The following is a 17,654-nucleotide window of genomic DNA, read 5'->3' as shown; positions in this document are numbered from 1 at the left end:
CTTTTCCTGTGCTCTCAGTCGGGGGGGGGGGGGACAACGGCTGCTGAGGAGGCTTCTCTCCTGGCAGCGTCAGGTCAATGGCTGATGAAAAGCCTATCACTTTCCCAGCATGCATCTCTCTCTTTCCATTTCTCTCTCCACCATGGGTAGGCAACCTAAAGCCCGGGGGCCGAATGTGGCCCAATCGCCTTCTAAATCAGTCCGGGAATCAGCATGTTTTTACACGAGTAGAATGTGTCCTTTTATTTAAAAAGCATCTCTGGGTTATTTGTGGGGCCTGCCTGGTGTTTTTACGTGAGCAGAAGGTGTGCTTTTATTTAAAATGCATCTCTGGGTTATTTGCGGGGCATAGGAATTCGTTCTTTTTTCCTCCCAAAATACAGTCCGGCCCCCCACAAGGTCTGAGGGATGGTGGACCGGCCCCCGGCTGAAAAGTTTGCTGACCCCTGCTCTACACACACACACACACACACACACACACACACACACACATACCACCCTTTCCATTTCTCTTTCAGAACCAAGCAGGGCTGCAGAGTTTCACTATGGGGGTCTTTGCTTGGAGGGGGGAATGGGCCTGGGAAAGAGCCTGATCCCTCGGGAGATTCTGGAGACAGGCGTTGGGCAGGTGGGGAGAAGGGGAGAGAGGGAACGAGAACAAACACCTCCCAGGGGCGACCGTCAGCCTTGCCTTTGGCCAAGCTGGATCCATGAAGCTCCTTGGAAGCTGCCGGCCTGGGAAGGGAGGCAGACGCCCACTTCCAGGCAAAGACCAAGTGCCTTCCCAAAGCTTTCACTTGGAGGGCTGAGAACGGGATTCTGGAGATCCCAGCGGAAAACCTAGGCCTCTCCCTTCTCTCCAGTTTCTAAGAGAGAGCTCAGTCAGGAGAGCAGGAGACTCTGAATCTCAGGGTCATGGGCAAAAAGATTCCTGCACTGCAGCGATTTGGACGAGATGGCCTTCGTGGTCCCTTCCAACTCTACGGTTCTACACATTGCCCTTCTTTTTTAAACAAAAAACAAGCACACAAGGACACTGATGGGATCTGCTTCTCTGCCTTCCTTACCCCAGAGATGTCGGCCACCCGGTGGATCGGGACCTCCTTCTTGCTGTGCAGTCCTTTCCCGTTCTTTATCGCCCTGTTTTTTGGGGGGAAGCAATCAGAGACGGTCAAAGGAGCCAGCGGGGCAGGCCAGGAGGAGCCCCCTTCTGCTTTGGAGCGGCTTGTTGACCCCGAGAAGCAGCCCTTGGCTCAGAAGCCTGGATCTCCCTCCAAGGGCTTTTCCCTCCGTACCCGTAGCAGGGAGACTCAAAAGCAGTCAGAAATTCCTCCTGGCCTTAACGGCACCAAAGACTGAAATGCAAAACATGCCACGAGCAGCTCAGTTCTCAGGGAAACCAGGTTTCTCCCCAACTCTGGGCATCAGAGCCCAACCTCTTGCCCCTGCCAGGAGGGTTTTGAAAAACCTTCCTTGGAGGTTTTTAAGCAGCGGTCGGATGGCCACCTGTAAGCGATGCTTTTGGCTGAGATTCCTGCATTCAGAGGCCCAGCTCTCAACAATTGCCTCTGAAAGATCAGCAAGGAGGATCTGAGCGCAAGACCAGCCCTCTCCGCTCCTGTGGTTTCCAGAAAATGACGGGGTGGGGGGGGCAGAGCTCAGCGACCCTGACTATAATAAATAATAATAATAATTTTTTATTTATACCCCGCCATTCCCGGTTCAGGAAGCCGGGCTCAGGGCAGCTTACAACAAATTTAAAACACTTAATTGATGCTACAAAAAAAACCAAACAGCATAAAAGACAGTATAAAAACATGAATAACAATAAAATTGAAAAATCAATTTAGGGGAAATAAGCATTAGATAATCCCCAGGGCTAGCTGGCTGAATTGGTCCTACTTGGGCCAGTGAGGAGGCCAGGGGAGAATTAGCTGTGGGATCCCAGAGTGGGGAATCTTCATAAAAGGGGGGGGGGGAGGAAGGGGAATAAAAGATCAGGCTAAGTTCAAATTGAAAGCCAGGTGGAATAGCTCTGTCTTACAGGCCCTGTGGAAAGAGGTTAAATCCTGCAGGGCCCTGGTCTCCTGGGACAGAGCATTCCACCAGGTCAGAGCCACTACTGAGAAGGCCCTGGCCCTGGGGGAGGATAGTCTGACTTCCTTAGGGCCCGGGACCTCTAGTGGCCCCCAGAACCCCCTCCTCCTCTCTGAATTTGCCTCCTCCTCTTCTAAAGCCACCCACGTTGGTGGCCATCCCTGCCTCTGCGGTTCAACTCTGTGCCTCCTTCGACCTGCCCCAAACGGTCCCACGTTTGGCTTCCTGGAACTTCCACGAGTCCTGGTGGGATGATGAGGCAGAGAGAGAAACTTCTGCCCCCCTCCCCGCCTTGATGCACCTTCCTCCTGTAGCTCCCCTGCCCCACAGGGACTCCCCACTTCTCCTATAAGAGGCTCTCTTGCAGGAACACCATCTCAGGAATCTTGAGGTGGGGGGAGAGAGCAGAGGGATTTCCAATTTGCAGGCAGGCTGTTCCTCCCACAGCTTCTCCACCATCACGGCCAGCTGCTAACCTTTTCCTTTTAATTGCATTTCCCTCTTCCTATCAAGCCTCGCTGAAGCAGAGGAGCTGCCGCCGCCGCCTGCTTGCAATCTGAAAGGCGCCATCAGGCTCTGAGACAAGCAGGCCCCCCTCCCGCCCCCCCAGAAACAGACACACACACAACCCCCTCCGTCCTCCTTGCTCCCTGCTGCACCTTGGGGTCCCCCAAAAGGAAGACCGTTCCGGTGGGAAGAGCTGTTTGGACAAAAGGACTCAATTACAGGGCGAGCGACTCTCCATCCTTGGAGGGCTTTAAGCAGAGGACAGGTGGCCCCCTCTCGCGAATTCTTCCGCTGCGATTCCTGCATTGTGGGGGGGGTTGGGCTGGATGACCTCCGGGGGTCCCTTCAAAGCATACAGACCCAAGATTCTATGGCCTCCTTCACTGGCTGTTCTTCAGCAAAGGTCAAGTGGCCCTCTGCCAAGGGATTCTTCCGCTCCGATTCCTGCCTTGCAGGGGGCTGGACTAGATGACCCCCGTGGCCCCTTCCAGCTCTATAATCCTCCGAGCCCGGCTCTCCCTCGGCTCCCGCTGGGCCCGCTCAATGGCTGCTCCCGTGCCGGGGCCTGCCGTGTTGTTCAGCCGAGCCGAGGCGCACAAAACACTCCGGCGGGAGCGCCAGGGATCCTGCCGGGCCTTTGTGGAGAAGTCATTGAGCAGGCTGCTCTGTTGCGAAGGGCTGGCCGGCCGGCCTGCTGAATCCGGCCGCGGTTAAATGGGGCACCGGCAGCCGGCTGCTCACAGGAAGCCAGCTGGCACAATGCTGGGTTTGGGGAGGGAGGGCATTCATGCTGGCCGGCCTGTCTTTAGGAATACTGGACAAGAAAATGTACTTAAGAAGGGGCAGCAGAGGACGTCATCTCAAGAGGGAAGGGGGAGAGAGGCAAGGTGACAGTTAAGGGCATCCAGCTGCAGCAGGATGAGGCCCGAGGGGCCCTCTTCTCACAGCGGCCAGCCAGGAGCCCCGATGGAAGAAGCCTGCATGCAGGATCCAAGCACAGGAACAGCTCGCTCCCTCCTCTGCCCGGAGGTCCAGCAGAGGCCGGCCGCATCCAACACTGAGCTCATTTGGGCAGCTTTCGTGCCAATCGCATTGTGCGCATCCTGGGCTGCTTTGCTCTGTGGTCGTCTTCCTCTGCCAGGAGGAAGGGACCGCGCACGAGCCCTGGGGTGGGGCGCAGAGAGCGGGCGGCTGAGCGACCAGTGCAAACCTTCCACCAACCTTCCCGGTTGCCCAAGACCCCTGCACTCTTCGCACACTCTGACTGTCTAAAAACTTGCTCATCCGCTATGCTCAGGTGCAAGGCGAGGCTCTCAGGATTCGGTGCTGAAAATGGCAGGAGGGGAGAGCTACTCTTCTGCTTGGATCCTGCTTGCAGGTTTCCCATAATGCAGGCATGTCCAAAGTCCATTTCAGGGGCCTAATCCGGCCTGCCGGTTGATTTAATCCGGCCCCCGTGGCAGTATATGTCCTTGGTCGGCCCTCGCGCATGTTCACTTCATCAAATTTGGCCCTCTTTTGAAAAAGTTTGGGCACCCCTGCCATAATGGGAAGATGGGAGAATAGGGGGCTGGACTAGACGGGCATCATTTTGGCACCAGGAGACCCTGACGCCGCTCTGGCCACGGGAAGGCCACGCTCCGAAACGCTGAGCAAGTGCTTTTGCCTTCCTGCATCAGGCCGGCAGCCTGGCCCACAGAGGAGCCAAGGGGGCCTCATCCTGCCCCTCGCCTGGCTGCTCAGCAGCTGGGCTCCTCCTCCCTTTCCGCGAAACCCTCCCACCCCTCGAGGCTGGCTGGCTGGCAAGGGAGCTCCGCTCTCTCTCCTGCTCCCCTTCCCTCCCCCTGCCGGAGGAACATCCGTCAGGGCTGGGCCCACGCTGCGTGGTGCCGGCCTGGTAATTGGCTTCGCGGTCCCACCCGCTCCCCGGCGCCAGCCGTGCCGCTTTGCCGCCTTTGCTCTTTTCTGCACTCGGGTGAGGCGCCCGCTTCTCTGCTGCAGGCTTGCAAGTTTTCAGCCCAGCTGTCAACAAAAAGGCTCGGCTAATTGGTGGCCAACAGACTCTTAATAAGGGCTGGGGGGGGGGAGAGGCGGGGAGAGATTCACGGCCCCCCCCTGCGTCACTTGACAAGGACTTGCCATGCTGCTGGCTGCAAGAAGGGGCTCTCGGGCAGAGGCGGGCAAGGGGCTATAGAGGGTCCAATTTCTCTCTGCTCCCCTCTAAAGAGAAAAAGACAAGGCACAGCAGCTACACCTGAGAGAGACCTTGCCAGGCTGGTCTGAGGGGCCCCAGAGAACCCTGACGCCCACCCCACTCGCCCCTAGTCCAGTCTGCGATGCCGCCCACCTACCCAGCCCTCTCCCAGGAAAAGCCAAGGGGTCCTTCTCCTGCTGCCCCACAGGAGAGGGCTCCGCTCTGCCCTCCACAGCTGCAGTCAGTCGATCCTCCTGCCCCATGGGACAGAAGAGGGCTCTTGAGTTCAAGTCCTGCTTGTGGGTTTCTTCCATAATGAGCTGCTGGCCTGATCCTGCAGCCTCTCTCCTTCTGTGTCCACGTGCCGTGAGTGGCCAGCAAGGAGTGCTTGGTTCAAGGAGGCCCCCTCTACGGACACCCGCCATTCTGGGCAGACAGCTCTCAGGAGCTGGCAGGCAGAGGGGGGCTCAGGGTGGCAGCAGGGACCCCCGGCAGAGGATTCCCATTGCCTTGTATTAGAGAAGCATAGAATCCGAGGATTGTAGCGCTGGAAGGGACCCTGGGGATCATCCAGCCTGACCCCCTGCAGTTCAGGAATCTCAGCTGAAGCATTCAGGACAGACGGCCATCCAGGCTTCGCTTAAAAACCTCCAAGGCAGGGCAGTCGACCCCCTTCTGAGGGAGACGGCTAGAATCTCCTTTCCCATGAAGCCATGGGAACAAGCTTGTTCCCTCTTTCACGGGGCAGCCTTTGAGATATTGGAAGACAGCTCTCCTTTCTCCTCTCGGTCTCCTCTTTGCCAGGCTAAGAAGAGATTGAGTGGCCAACAGGCGGCATAAAAATAAATGCTTATGCAGCGAGCGGTTTCCTGGCGCTGGGCTGCACCACACGCCCACACCCCAAGCAAGCTAGACCCACGGCTCAGGGCCTCCTCTGGCACAGCCGCCAGCCTCCCCAGCTGGCCAGCCCCAAGGAGCAAAGTGGGGAGCCTCTGCAAAGGGGACCGTTGCTCCTCGGCCTCCCAAGAGCGGCAGAATTCGCCCTCAGGCCTCCCAGGGACCTGCAGCACAGCTGGTGGCCGGAACAGCCTGTCCCTGGGGAGCAGGGAGGTGTGACCCCTCGCCAGCAGCTGGCAGCCACCTGGGCATGGATCAGAGCCCAAAGAGGCTCCCTGCCACCTCCGCTGCCACCCTGGGAAACGGGTGGAAGACCCCCTGACTCCTGGGCCAGGCGGGGCTGCCCCTCCCTCCACACTCCTTGTCCCATCTTCCCCCCACCCCTGCCACGGAAGAGGTCCGGTGAGCGTAGCTCCATTGCCCAGCAGTCCTGAAAGGGCACCGAAAGGGGATTTGCCCTCTCTTTTGCCCTCCCCCAAGCCCTTTCCAGGCACTGCTTTGCCGTCCCCATCGCTCCTCGGCCCCCTTCTCTCCTGCCCCCCCCCACTCACCGAGCCTCAGCCGCCAGCAGCTCGTCGTAGTGCGAGGACCGCTGGTCATCGTCCTGTCGGTAGCGGATGACGGAGGCCAGGCCCTTGCTGACCAAGGCTTCAGCAATATTGCTGCAAGAGAGAAAGAGGAGGAAAAGGTGTGAGTGGCGGGAGCTGGAATCACAGAATTGGAGGGTTGGACACCCAGTAGTTCCTCTTCTTTGAAGGAAGGCCATTTCACTGTTCTTCCTAATGTTTAGTCCTTACAATTTGGACCCACTGGCACAGGATCTCCCCTCTGGAGGGTAGAAAACTCCTCGGCCCGAACCCAATCTCTACCATGCCAGCTGATTCACCCTGCAGAGACCAGGCCTTGCTACCCCTCTCTCCCTCCCTGCGAGGTGGGCCTTGGGGTCCTGAGCTTCTGGAGGGGCTCTGGGCTCTGTAGCCATTCTTGAGCTCCTATACCAATGATTTAGGAACCTTCACCACATTGAAATCATCATCATCATCATCATCATCATCATCATCATGATGTTTTATTTGTATCCCACCCTCCCTGGCCGAGACTGGGCTCAGTGCGGCTAATATCAAATACGTAACATTGGTATAAAATCAAACAATAATTAAATTACCTCTTAAAAACAAGTCAGGATCAAACTAAGTCAAGTCTTACTGCCTCTGCAATTTTTTCTAAATGCTGAATGGAATAGCACATGAATCTGACCTTTGGTGAATTTGTAAGTAAACCTTTTTTTAAAAAAAAAAAAACTTGCCAAATGCATAATTTTTTTCTATCCGAGGGAAGAGGGGAACTTTCGAAGGAACTCAAATGATGTATTTTAAAGGTCTATCAGCCTCTGCTTCCATCCCTGCCTGCTGTGGGAGGGAGTTCCGTAGTTTAACTATGAGCTGCATGAAGAAGGACTTCCTTTCATCCGTGTCACCGTTCCCTTGGAAGCAGGGGGACCCCAAGGAGGGGGGGGGAGACCTGTGGCTGAAAGACCCCAGGATTTCTGTTCATTCTGCAGAGCCGCCCCCCCCCCCGGCATCCCCTGCATGCAGGACAGGGAGGGGGGAAGCGGAGGGTCCAGGGCTTCCCTCTTTTTTTGCTGCTGTTTCCCCCCGGGAGGTGGGGCACAGAAAAAGCCCCACCTGCTCATTTTAAAGCAGTTTACAAAATGATAAAGCAATAAAATTACTAAGAAAAAAATAACAACTAAGAACAGGGAAAGTTACAAGACTGAAACAGGTTTAAGCTCCCATCAACTTTGCATGCACCTGTGTCAGGAATGCTTTGCAGAGGACAGGAAAGGCGTTTGCCTCACGTCAAGAGGCAGGGAGTTCCACAGGGCAGGCACTTGCCAGGCTGAAAGGTGGTTTTCTTTTGAACTATTTGAAAAGCAATTGTAACCAAGAAATTACGCGAGTAGGACTCCAAGAAGTTTTGTAAGGAGGAATATATGAAGTGCTACAAAGTAGATAAAGAATAGAGATATTGGTTATGAGTTTTAAATGTAACAGAGATTAGACTGGAATACTTTCAGACAGGACCGATGGAAGTCAAAAAAATTGAGTAAGATATAAAAATATGTTGAATTACTGTTGAAAATGGTATGTGTGTGTGTGTGTGTGTGTGTGTATATATATGAAAGAAAAAAAGAAGGATGGATTTCCTACACTGAACGGGGATTAGCAGGCAGTGCCAGCCCTGCCAAGCGCAGCGGCCAAACAGGCGCATGATGTGGAGCAAGGCGATTTATTTCCCTCCACGTGGGGATGGCTTCAAAGCGAAGAATGCCAACTGCTCCAGTGCATTTGAAGCCAGCGGCCAGGCATCAGGGTTAGGGGGCTCCCAGAGATGCGGGTGCCCCTCCTGGGAGGCGCAGGCAGGGCTTGGCACTGTGGGCTCAGCTGCCAAACTCCCACAGCCCCAGGCAGGACCTCAACCCTCCGGCTCCTCTGCCGGGAGCCTCTCTGCCTCCCCTGCGATTGGCACGAGTCCAGCGCCCGCCACATCCCAGCGCAGGAAGGAGGCCCTCACGGCCGGCCTGGAGCTGCTGCTGCTGCTGCTGCCGCCGCCTCAAGGGGGTGGGCGGGCAAGAGAAGAGCCAGAAATAGGCTGGGCAGAGATGGGGGAGACGAGCGGGGAAGATCTGCAAAGGAGGAATCGGCTGCCAAGCGAAGCGGCAGCTGCAGAGGCACCAAGCGAAATGCCAGGCAGCCAGGAATAAGCCACCGCTGCCGCACCTCCTATTTCAGGCAGGCAGTTGCCGGGCACCCACTGCACGCGCAGCCCACCTTCCCTGGCAGCTGCCTCCCACCCGGTGCGGAAGAATCACGAGCGGCTCCAAGGATGTGAACGGGGTGCCCTCCCCCCACAAGGCAGCTGCAAGCAGCAGCCCCCCAAAGAGGAAAGGAAGCGCCCCCAAGGCTGTTCTGCTTTGGGAAGCTGTGCCCCCCCCTCCTCGCCTCCTGCCGCCCCACCCAAAGCCACCCGCTGAAGTTTGGCACCTCTCGCCTTCGCCAGGCGAGGTTGTCGGTTGGTGTTTGTGCTGACACTCAGAGCCAAAGCTTGGAGGGGAAGAGGGGGAGAAGGGCAGCCGTGGGGGGGGGGGGAGAGGCAGCGCATGCTGGCAAGGTATCCCCATTCAGCATCTGAGCCCCGCAGGCAGCATCCGGAAGCAGCGAGGCACATCCCTGGCAGACAGCCAGCTCTCCACGGAAGCCATGCCAGCCAGGGGAGCCACCAGGGGCTCTGCGCCCGCGAAAGGGGCTACGCCGCGCCAAGGCCAGCCGGGCACAAGCGCCAGGGAGGCAGAGGAGCCTCCCGCATCCCATTCCCAGGTGCGGGGCAGCCTGCCTGCCCAGGAAGGGTGGGCCCAGCGCCCTCGGGGTGGGGGCACTTCCAAGCAAGCCTATCTCAGCTACAGACCAGGAGCAGAGGCGCAGTTTGGGGGCTGCAAAGAGCACTGCCTGGGGGTACCAGGGCACGGAGGAGGGTGAGGAGAGGAGAAAGCGCTTCTCACTGCTTTCTAATCTCACAGTGAGGAATGCCACCCAGTTTTACTCAAGAGAAGACCTATTCCTGGAATCACAGAATGGTGGAGCTGGAAGGGACCCTGAGGATCACTGAGCCCAGGCATCCCCAAACTCGGCCCTCCAGATGTTTTGGGACTATGATTCCCATCAGCCTTGACCACTGGTCCTGTTAGCTAGGGATGATGGGAGTTGTAGTCCCAAAACAGCTGGAGGGTCAAGTTTTGGGGGGCCCGATCTAGCCCAGCCCCCTAAGCTAGCCACGTCCATTAATTTCAGTGGGTCTGCTCTGTGCAAAACTGAGCTCAAATGCCACCTTGGGGGGGTCCAACCCTCTGGGGGGCTCTGCTTGGCCCTCAGAACTCTCCCCTCGCACCCCCCACCCCGCCCTGGATCCCGTCCTCATATGACCTCTTGCTTTCGGGCAGAGAGGCTTACATGACGCTCTGTAGGAACGCTCCTGCTGCCCAGAGGCAAAAATGGATGCTCATGGCCCCGCCCTTTTCTGCCTCTGGCCCCGCCTCCCCTGCCCCGCTGCTCCGAGGGGGCTCTGTCCCTGGCTGCTGCCATTCAGCATCTGGCAGGCTCTTCCCCAGAGGCAGCCGCATCTCTGCCAGATGCCAGCCAAGCAAGGCATCTAATAGGAAGAGATTTGCAGAAGAGGAGCAGCAAGGGGGCGGTCTGGAGCGGCTGCCTGGGTGGGGGGAGGCAAGGAGCACAGCCAAGGCAACACCCAGGCCCTTGCAGGCTTGCCTTCCTGCCTTCTTCGCGCAGCAGTTAACCTATGGAACTCCCTCCCACAGGAGACAATGATGGCCACCAACTGGGATGGCTTTAAAAGAGGACTGGACAGAGTCCTGGAAGAGGCTAGTAGCCAGGGCGGCTCTGCTCTGCCCTCCACAAACAGCAGAAACTAGACTTCTGCTGGTTTTTATTTATTTCATAAAATTTACACACAGCTCGATTGTTTTAGAAAACCCTCAAAGGGTTTTACAAAAAGATAAAACCGTAAAACTGAGGCGGGTGGAATCGCAACCCTACTTTAAAACAGACCAACGTTAAAATACTAAAAGAGACTTACAATACTTTCTAAGCAATTGGGTGAAGTTAAAGGGACCCCTGACCATTAGGTCCGGTCGTGGCCGACTCTGGGGTTGCGGCGCTCATCTCGCTTTATTGGCCAAGGGAGCCGGCGTACAGCTTCCGGGTCATGTGGCCAGCAGGACTAAGCTGCTTCTGGTGAACCAGAGCAGTGCACGGAAATGCCGTTTACCTTTTATCTACTTGCACTTTGACGTGCTTTTGAACTGCTAGGTTGGCAGGAGCAGGGACCGAGCAATGGGAGCTCACTCCGTGGTGGGGATTCGAACCGCTGACCTTCTGATCGGCAAGTCCTCGGCTCTGTGGTTTAACTCACAGCGTCCCCCGCGTCCCCCAAGCAACTGGGTAGGCTAGTCTAAATGTTTTCATCAGCTGCCGGAAAAAGTGCAGCAAAGGCTCCTGCTTGATCTCAACCAATTCCTCAGTTTCCGGAAGCGCCAGGAGGAAAGAGGGATCCTATGCTCAAACGCAGCAGACTTTGGATGTTCCCATCTTCCTTCCTCCCACAGATGTGCCTGACTCCTCCCCGCATCTCAGCAAAAAAAGGACAGCGCTTGGAGGGGGGGAATCTGCCCAAAGAGCATCTGGGGCTCCAAATCCCTTGGCAGAGACTGGCACCTTCCCTCTGCACCCCTCTGCCCAGGAAGCGGCCAGCTCCCTCTGGCACCAAGAGAGAGCAGAGGCAGAGATGCCCCTTCAAGACGCGGAGGGCAAGGGGACCCTGGTCTCTGCCCACCTCCATTCCCATGACGATCACTCTGCCCCAATTTGCCACTGCCAGACCGGCATGGGAGGAGCTGCGACCACATTGCATGGCTCCCACGCCCCGGGAACTGCGGGCATCAGGGTGGCGAGGGACCCAGAAAGGCCTTCCACGCTCAGCACCGCAGAAGCGTCCTGCCACTCCCATCTTGAGGAGAGGCAGGGGGCTCTTGGGGGTCCCTTGCAGATCTGCGATGCCCTGACTTTGTGACCTGACATCAACCTTGAGGGGCACACAGGAGCAGGACACTGCCAGGACTCTCAGCCCCCCCTGCTCTCTGCAAACAGCTGTGCCCACCCTCCCTCGGAAGCCCCCCTTGCACCACCTACCAATCGGCCGATCTGACCTTTCGCGGCTGAGGTTGGGGGTGGCAGTCGGAGGGAGAGCAGAGCGGGGGGAAGGAGACACAAATGCAACACACACACACACACCCCCGAGGGACTCTTGCCACAACCAGCATGTCAAATGTACATGCAATGGTTGGCTCCATCATTTGTCGTGGTCAGAGGGCAGCAAGCGCCTGGCCCCACGGTGCCAAGATTAATGGCAGAATCACCACGCATGGCGTATCCAAGGCCTCTGCGGCCCCACAAGCCATCAGGGGGCTGGGGAGGGGGAGGCGGGTCCTAGTGGAGGGAAGCAGAGAGGCGGCAGCCACGGATGCCACCCAGAACGGCCTGCTTGGGGGTCTCTGGGGGTCTCCAAGCCTTCCTTGCCATCCCATGAAGGGAAGAGCATGCAGTCAGGGGATCCGAGAACCGTAGAATTGGAAAGGACCCCAAAGGGGAAATCTAGTCCCATCCCCTGCAATGCATGAATGTCTACAAAAGCCCCCGAGCTCTGCTGAAAAAGCTCCCAGGACGGACTCGGAGGGAGTCCGCTCCACTGCGAAATAGCTCTCACTGTCCTTCATCATCTTTAGTCAGCAGCCTCTTTCTTCCTGTTTTAACCCAATCCAAAGTGTTGGTACTGACAGCCTCAGCCCTGCATCCCTAAAGGAGTGTCTCCACCCCCATCGTTCTGCCCAGACACGGAGGTCCAGCTCCGAGGGCCTTCTGACGGTTCCCTCCCTGCGAGAAGCGAGGCCGCAGGGAAGCAGGCAGAGGGCCTTCTTGGTGTTGGCACCCGCCCTGTGGAACACCCTCCCATCAGATGTTAAGGAGATGAGCAATTACAGCGGTGCCTTGGTTCCCGAAAGGTTTAGTTGTCGGACAAATAGGCCCCCGAACGCCACAAACCCGGAAGTAAGGGTTCCGGTTTACAAAGGTTTTCCGGAAGCCGAACATCCGACCTGGCTTCCACGGCTTCCGATTGAGTGCTGGAAGCTCCTGCAGCCAATCGGAAGCCTCGTCTTGGTCTTCAAACAGTTTTGGGAGTCAAACAGACTCCCAGAACTGATTAAATTCAAGAGCCAAGGTACCACTGTATATATCATCTGAAGGCAGCCCTGTGCCAGGAAGCTTTTTAACGTTTGATGTTTCATTGTGTTTTTATATATGTTGGAAGCTGCCCAGGAACACAATTTCACGCCCATTTCCAGGGGCATTTGCAAACGCTGCCCAGCTGTTTCCCCCTGGCCTTTGCAAAGCCAAAGCCTCCATCGGGGTCCAGGGCAGGCTAGCCGAAGATCAAGGATGGGAGCTTGGGGCAAAGGTTGGGATCCGCAATTCCCTCCTCGCGGCTATCCCAAGGCGAGCCCACCCTCACCCACCCAGCCGCCTTTGGGGCTCGAGAGGCCCGGCATTTGGGGGGGCGAAGGGGCTGGCACAGGTGACTCTCTCAGGCAAGACCCACATGAAAGAATGGGGCTGGGTGAGTGCGGATGAAAGCTGGAGAGGGAATCGTGTTAAGCTGTGAAAGAGCAGCGTTGCCCCTCAAAGCAAAGCTGAGCGAGAAGCAGCCGCAGAGGGCTCTCTGCTCTCCCACAAACACGGAACGCAGACCCCAATTTCCTCCGGAAAATCGAGTTGGGAGGTTTCCAAAGGCAGCCTCTCTCCCCGGCTGTGCAGACTCCTCTGCCTTAAGTGTGCTTTTGACAGATCAGACGCCGGGCGAATGCCCCGCAGGCAGCAAGAGGCAGGCAGGTCACGGGGCGTCCTGGCACGGAAAGCTCTGGGGCAGGGAGGGAGAGGTCCAAACCCCACAGGGCAGGAAGGCAGGCCCAGCCCCCATCTCCGAAGCTCAGCAGGGCTTGGCCACAGGGAAGCTGCCTTACACATTGCTCCACTTGGCTCAGTGCTGCCTACACGGGCTGGCAGCAGTAGCAGCAGCAGCTCTGTAGGTTTTAGGCAGAGTCTCTCTCGCACTCCAACCCGGAGAAGCCGCTGGGGACTGAAGCAGGCGCCCTCAAAGGCGGGGCTCGGCCCCTGAGCTCTGGTCTTGGGCACAGATGAGCCCCTCTCTGCCCAGGGACCCCCAAGGTCTTCTGCTTCTTGCCCAAGAGTCCTGAGCTACAGCGCCAGCTGTGAGAAAGAGTGGAGATGGGCTCCACTTGCCCAGGGAAGAAGCCGTGAGGGCAGGGAAGGAGAAGCAGGGGGACCTGGCTGGGTGGGAAAAGGCCTCACCTGCCAGAAACATTGTAAAATGAAGGAATGTTAGAAGGATGCTGGAATGAAGCTATGTGGTTTTAGCAGTAATGTTATAAAGGATTAAGTAAAAATGGATTGTTAAAAGGTGAGAATGTAAAGTTACAATATATTAAGAAAAATTAGTAATATAAAAACAAAGAAGGAAAGGATTTGCTGAAACAACTAATGAACTAGAATACAAAGAAGGGAGGTGCGAGGAGGTCAAGGAAACAAGCAAATGATAGTTAAGATATGGAAAGATGGATTTGTTTTTAATTGTTTTTATTATTATTTTTCTGTATTTTGTATTTTGTATTTTCTGTTTTTCTTTTTCTTTCTTTTTTATTCTTGTAACTTTCTGAAACACCAATAAATATTATATATATATATATAGAGAGAGAGAGAGAAAGCCCTCAGTGGATGAGTCAACGGGAGTTACAGAATCCCGGAACTGCAGAGCTGGAAGGGACCCTGAGGAGCATCTAGTCCAGCCCCCTGAGGCGCAGGACACTTTTGCCCAAGGTGAGATCAAACCCACAACCCCGAGAGGAAGAATCTCCTGCTTGACCAACTGAGCTGTCCCAGAAGGTTAAGTTGCAAGAAGGGAGATTCCGACGAAGCATTCTGACGGTAAGAGCCGTTTGGCAGTGGAAGAGACAGTGGACTCTCCTTCCTCGGGGGTTTTGAAGCAGAAGCCGGATGGCCATCGGTCAGGGATTCGTGAGCAGCGATTCCTGCATCGCAGGGGGTTGGGCTGGATGACCCTCGGGGGTCCCTTCTAATTCTAGGACGCCTTGGAATCCACCGCCAGCTGCTGGGCGCCACAAGTGGCCTTCTCCCCCCTGGGGCCCCTGAGTGGCCCCCTGAGAAGTGGGCCACCCAGGGCCCTTCTGGCCTCCTTCACAGGCCCTCCCCGCCCTGGACCCAGTGCCAAATTTACTTATAAGCTAAACCAAGCTATAACTTAGGGCCCCACTCTAATAATAATAATAATAATAATAATAATAATAATAATAATTTATTTATACCCCGCCCATCTGGCTGAGTTTCCCCAGCCACTGTAGGCGGCTCCCAATCGAGTGTTAAAAACAATACAGCATTAAATATTAAAAACTTCCCTAAACAGGGCTGCCTTCAGATGTCTTTTAAAGATAAGATAGCTACTTATTTCCTTCACATCTGGTGGGAGGGCGTTCCACAGGGCGGGCACCACTACCAAGAAGGCCCTCTGCCTGGTCCCCTGTAACCTCACTTCTCGCAATGAGGGAACTGCCAGAAGGCCCTCGGAGCTGGATCTCATGGGGGCCCCCCAAAAATATACTCCTTCTTAATTGTATTTCACTATGAATATACTTCTTCTTAATTGCATTTCAGTTCAACAATTACTTTGATAAAATACGTATTTTGTGACGTGCAAATGGCTTGAGATACCTATTATTGTTAAATGACCATATAGCACATATTCAACACAAAAAACAGCAACAATTTGTTGTTGACAAAGGACAGCTGGACATAGAAAAGGCCCCCTTACCTTCAGTAGCTTAAAGAAGAAGTGTTTGGATTTGATATCCCGCTTTATCACTACCTGAAGGAGTCTCAAAGCGGCTAACATTCTCCTTTCCCTTCCTCCACATCAAACCTAAATCCAGCCCTGCCCATACCCCATACTCACATGCCGCCAATGGTGACGGTGGCGCAGGTGCGCTCCGAGAAGGCGGGGGCTGTGTCCGTGGCGCTGCTGGCTGGCCGGATGTAGTCCACCGTGACGTTGACCTGGAAGGAGAGACGGGCAGAGGTGAAGGAGCAGCAGGGCAGAGGCTCAAGGAGGGGAGACCTCGTGGCAGAGAGAAGGAGGCGCCCGTTGCCATGGTTAGGCAGAAAGGCGCCCGTCTGCCCGGAGGAAGCCATCCCAGCTCAGTGCCAGTTGGGCAGTTCCGCTGCTTCTGGGGCAACCGTGGACTGGGATGGGCAGGGCCAGGGAGCTGGGCAGCAGGTGGGCACCGCAGGGCTGACTCCACTTGCCAAGCCAAAGAAGCAAGAAAGAAAGGGCCAGGCAGCTGTAATGTAAAGGTTGAGCAATAAGTTATAATAAGTTATAATAAGGATTTGCTGAGTTAAGAATTTGAACTGGAATACAAAAGGGGGAGGTGAGGGGAGGTCTGGGAAACAAGTTAATGGAAATAAGTAATGGAAATTATATTTGTTTTAACTGTTTATAATTTTGTATCTTTGTATTTTTGTTACTTTTTGTTACTTTTTGTTTTTTGTATTAATTTGGAAACTCTAATAAATATTTATTAAAAAAAAGAAAGAAAGAAAGGGCCAGGGAGCGTGGCAGGAAGCAAACCGTGAGAACAGGTCCCAAAAATATGAGCTTAGTTATTTCGCAAATAAAGTTGATAAAAGACGGTATAGATGAAGTATAATTAAAAAAAAGGTAAAGGTACCCCTGCCCGTACGGGCCAGTCTTGACAGACTCTGGGGTTGTGCGCCATCTCACTTAAGAGGCCAGGGGCCAGCGCTGTCCGGAGACACTTCCGGGTCACGTGGCCAGCGTGACATTGCTGCTCTGGTGAGCCAGAGCCGCACACGGAAACGCCGTTTACCTTCCCGCTAGTAAGCGGTCCCTATTTATCTACTTGCACCCGGGGGTGCTTTCGAACTGCTAGGTTGGCAGGCGCTGGGACCGAGCAGCGGGAGCGCACCCCGCCGCAGGGATTCGAACCGCCGACCTTTCGATCGGCAAGTCCTAGGCGCTGAGGCTTTAACCCACAGCGCCACCTGCGTCCAGATGAAGTATAATATGTAGCGGCAAAAAATAGCTACAGGAGAAAACCATGGACAGGTGGAAGGGAAGTCAATTATCTTAGCAGAATGCACACTGGAAAATGTTTAATTCAACTTTTTTCTGAAAATTGATAAATAGAATCTTAAAAAAAAAAAAATGTGTGAGGTTTGTTTGGGGTGAGGCCGCAGGAGGGATCTGAAAACCTCCCCACCAGAATGGCACATCCAGTTGATGGACTACACCGAAGCGGCAAAACTAACTGGGCAGTTCAGGAATCAAGAAGAGAAGAAAAATTTTAAAAGAACGGGAAATGTTTATAATGTATATACAAAATAATTGTAAACAGGTTAAAGCAATAGCAGGATTTTAAACACACTTGTAATGTAGCAGAAAGTATAGATAATCTGGGAAAATGAAAAAATGGAGAAGTATTGATATGCTGTTGAAATAGAATCAATAGGATGGGGGAAAGTCAGGAGATTCAGAGTAATCTCGGTAATTAGATCTCGAAATGGTTTTGTTGTATGTTTATATTTTGGAAAATCAAATAAAGAATTGTTTCATACACACAGGAAAAACCTTCCCACCTTTTTTAGTCTGCAATCCATCGCATGGAAAAGCAAGCAGGGACTCCCTTGGCCCTGCAAGGACGGAGGAGAGAGGAAGCATCCATCCCATCTCCTCCCCCCGCTGCCTCCCTGCAAGGCTGCTCACTCCTCTGCCTGCCTTAAGGTGGGGGGGGGGGTGGGAAGGCAGAGGCCCCTTGAGCCCCCAGGCAGGCAGAGCAAGAGCAGAGGGCAGCCCGGGGACAAGCCTTGCCCCTGGCGGACACTTCCCTGCCTGCCGCCAGCAAGGAGGGCTATGCTGCGAAGGTAGCATCTGATGCGCCAGCAGGAGGCCCATCAAGGCAGCACATGCTGCAGCAGCGAGAGCCTGCCAGGTTGTGCACAGACAAGGCGCTCGGAGGCTCAGGCAGGCAGGCAGGCAGGCAGGAGAAGGCGGGCGCTGGCCCAGGAATGGGCAAGAAGCACCAGTACCCAGGAGGAGGAGGAGCGGCAGGCCCAGAGGCAGAAACGCCTGAGGCTTCCTGCTTCCGCTTGATGGGTCGCAAGAGCATCTGAAGGCAAGAAAATCTTGCTGGATTGGGCCCAAGGCTTGATCAGGTGCCTCA

At 55.1% G+C, this 17,654-nt stretch overlaps 2 protein-coding genes across 2 annotated transcripts in view; one reads left to right on the top strand and one right to left on the bottom strand.

Annotated features, from left to right (window-relative positions):
- GCC1 (GRIP and coiled-coil domain containing 1) overlaps positions 1 to 17,654 on the top strand; it is a 325,404-nt gene that overhangs the window by 138,838 nt on the left and 168,912 nt on the right. The window lies entirely within an intron of this gene.
- The window catches only part of SND1 (staphylococcal nuclease and tudor domain containing 1), a 242,053-nt gene that overhangs the window by 109,494 nt on the left and 114,905 nt on the right, over positions 1 to 17,654 (bottom strand). The window contains exons 12-14 of the mRNA XM_079992359.1: positions 15,368 to 15,468; positions 6,247 to 6,357; positions 1,068 to 1,140 (exon numbers count right to left, since the gene is read on the bottom strand). Coding sequence (XP_079848485.1) covers positions 1,068 to 1,140; positions 6,247 to 6,357; positions 15,368 to 15,468 — 285 coding nt within the window. The remainder of the gene's footprint in view (positions 1 to 1,067; positions 1,141 to 6,246; positions 6,358 to 15,367; positions 15,469 to 17,654) is intronic.

The sequence above is a fragment of the Podarcis cretensis genome, assembly GCF_951804945.1.
Source record: "Podarcis cretensis genome assembly, chromosome: 10".
NCBI classification, from domain to species: domain Eukaryota; kingdom Metazoa; phylum Chordata; class Lepidosauria; order Squamata; family Lacertidae; genus Podarcis; species Podarcis cretensis.
The sequence above is the reverse complement of the archived record's forward strand: the minus strand, read 5'-3'. Positions and strand labels throughout refer to the sequence as shown.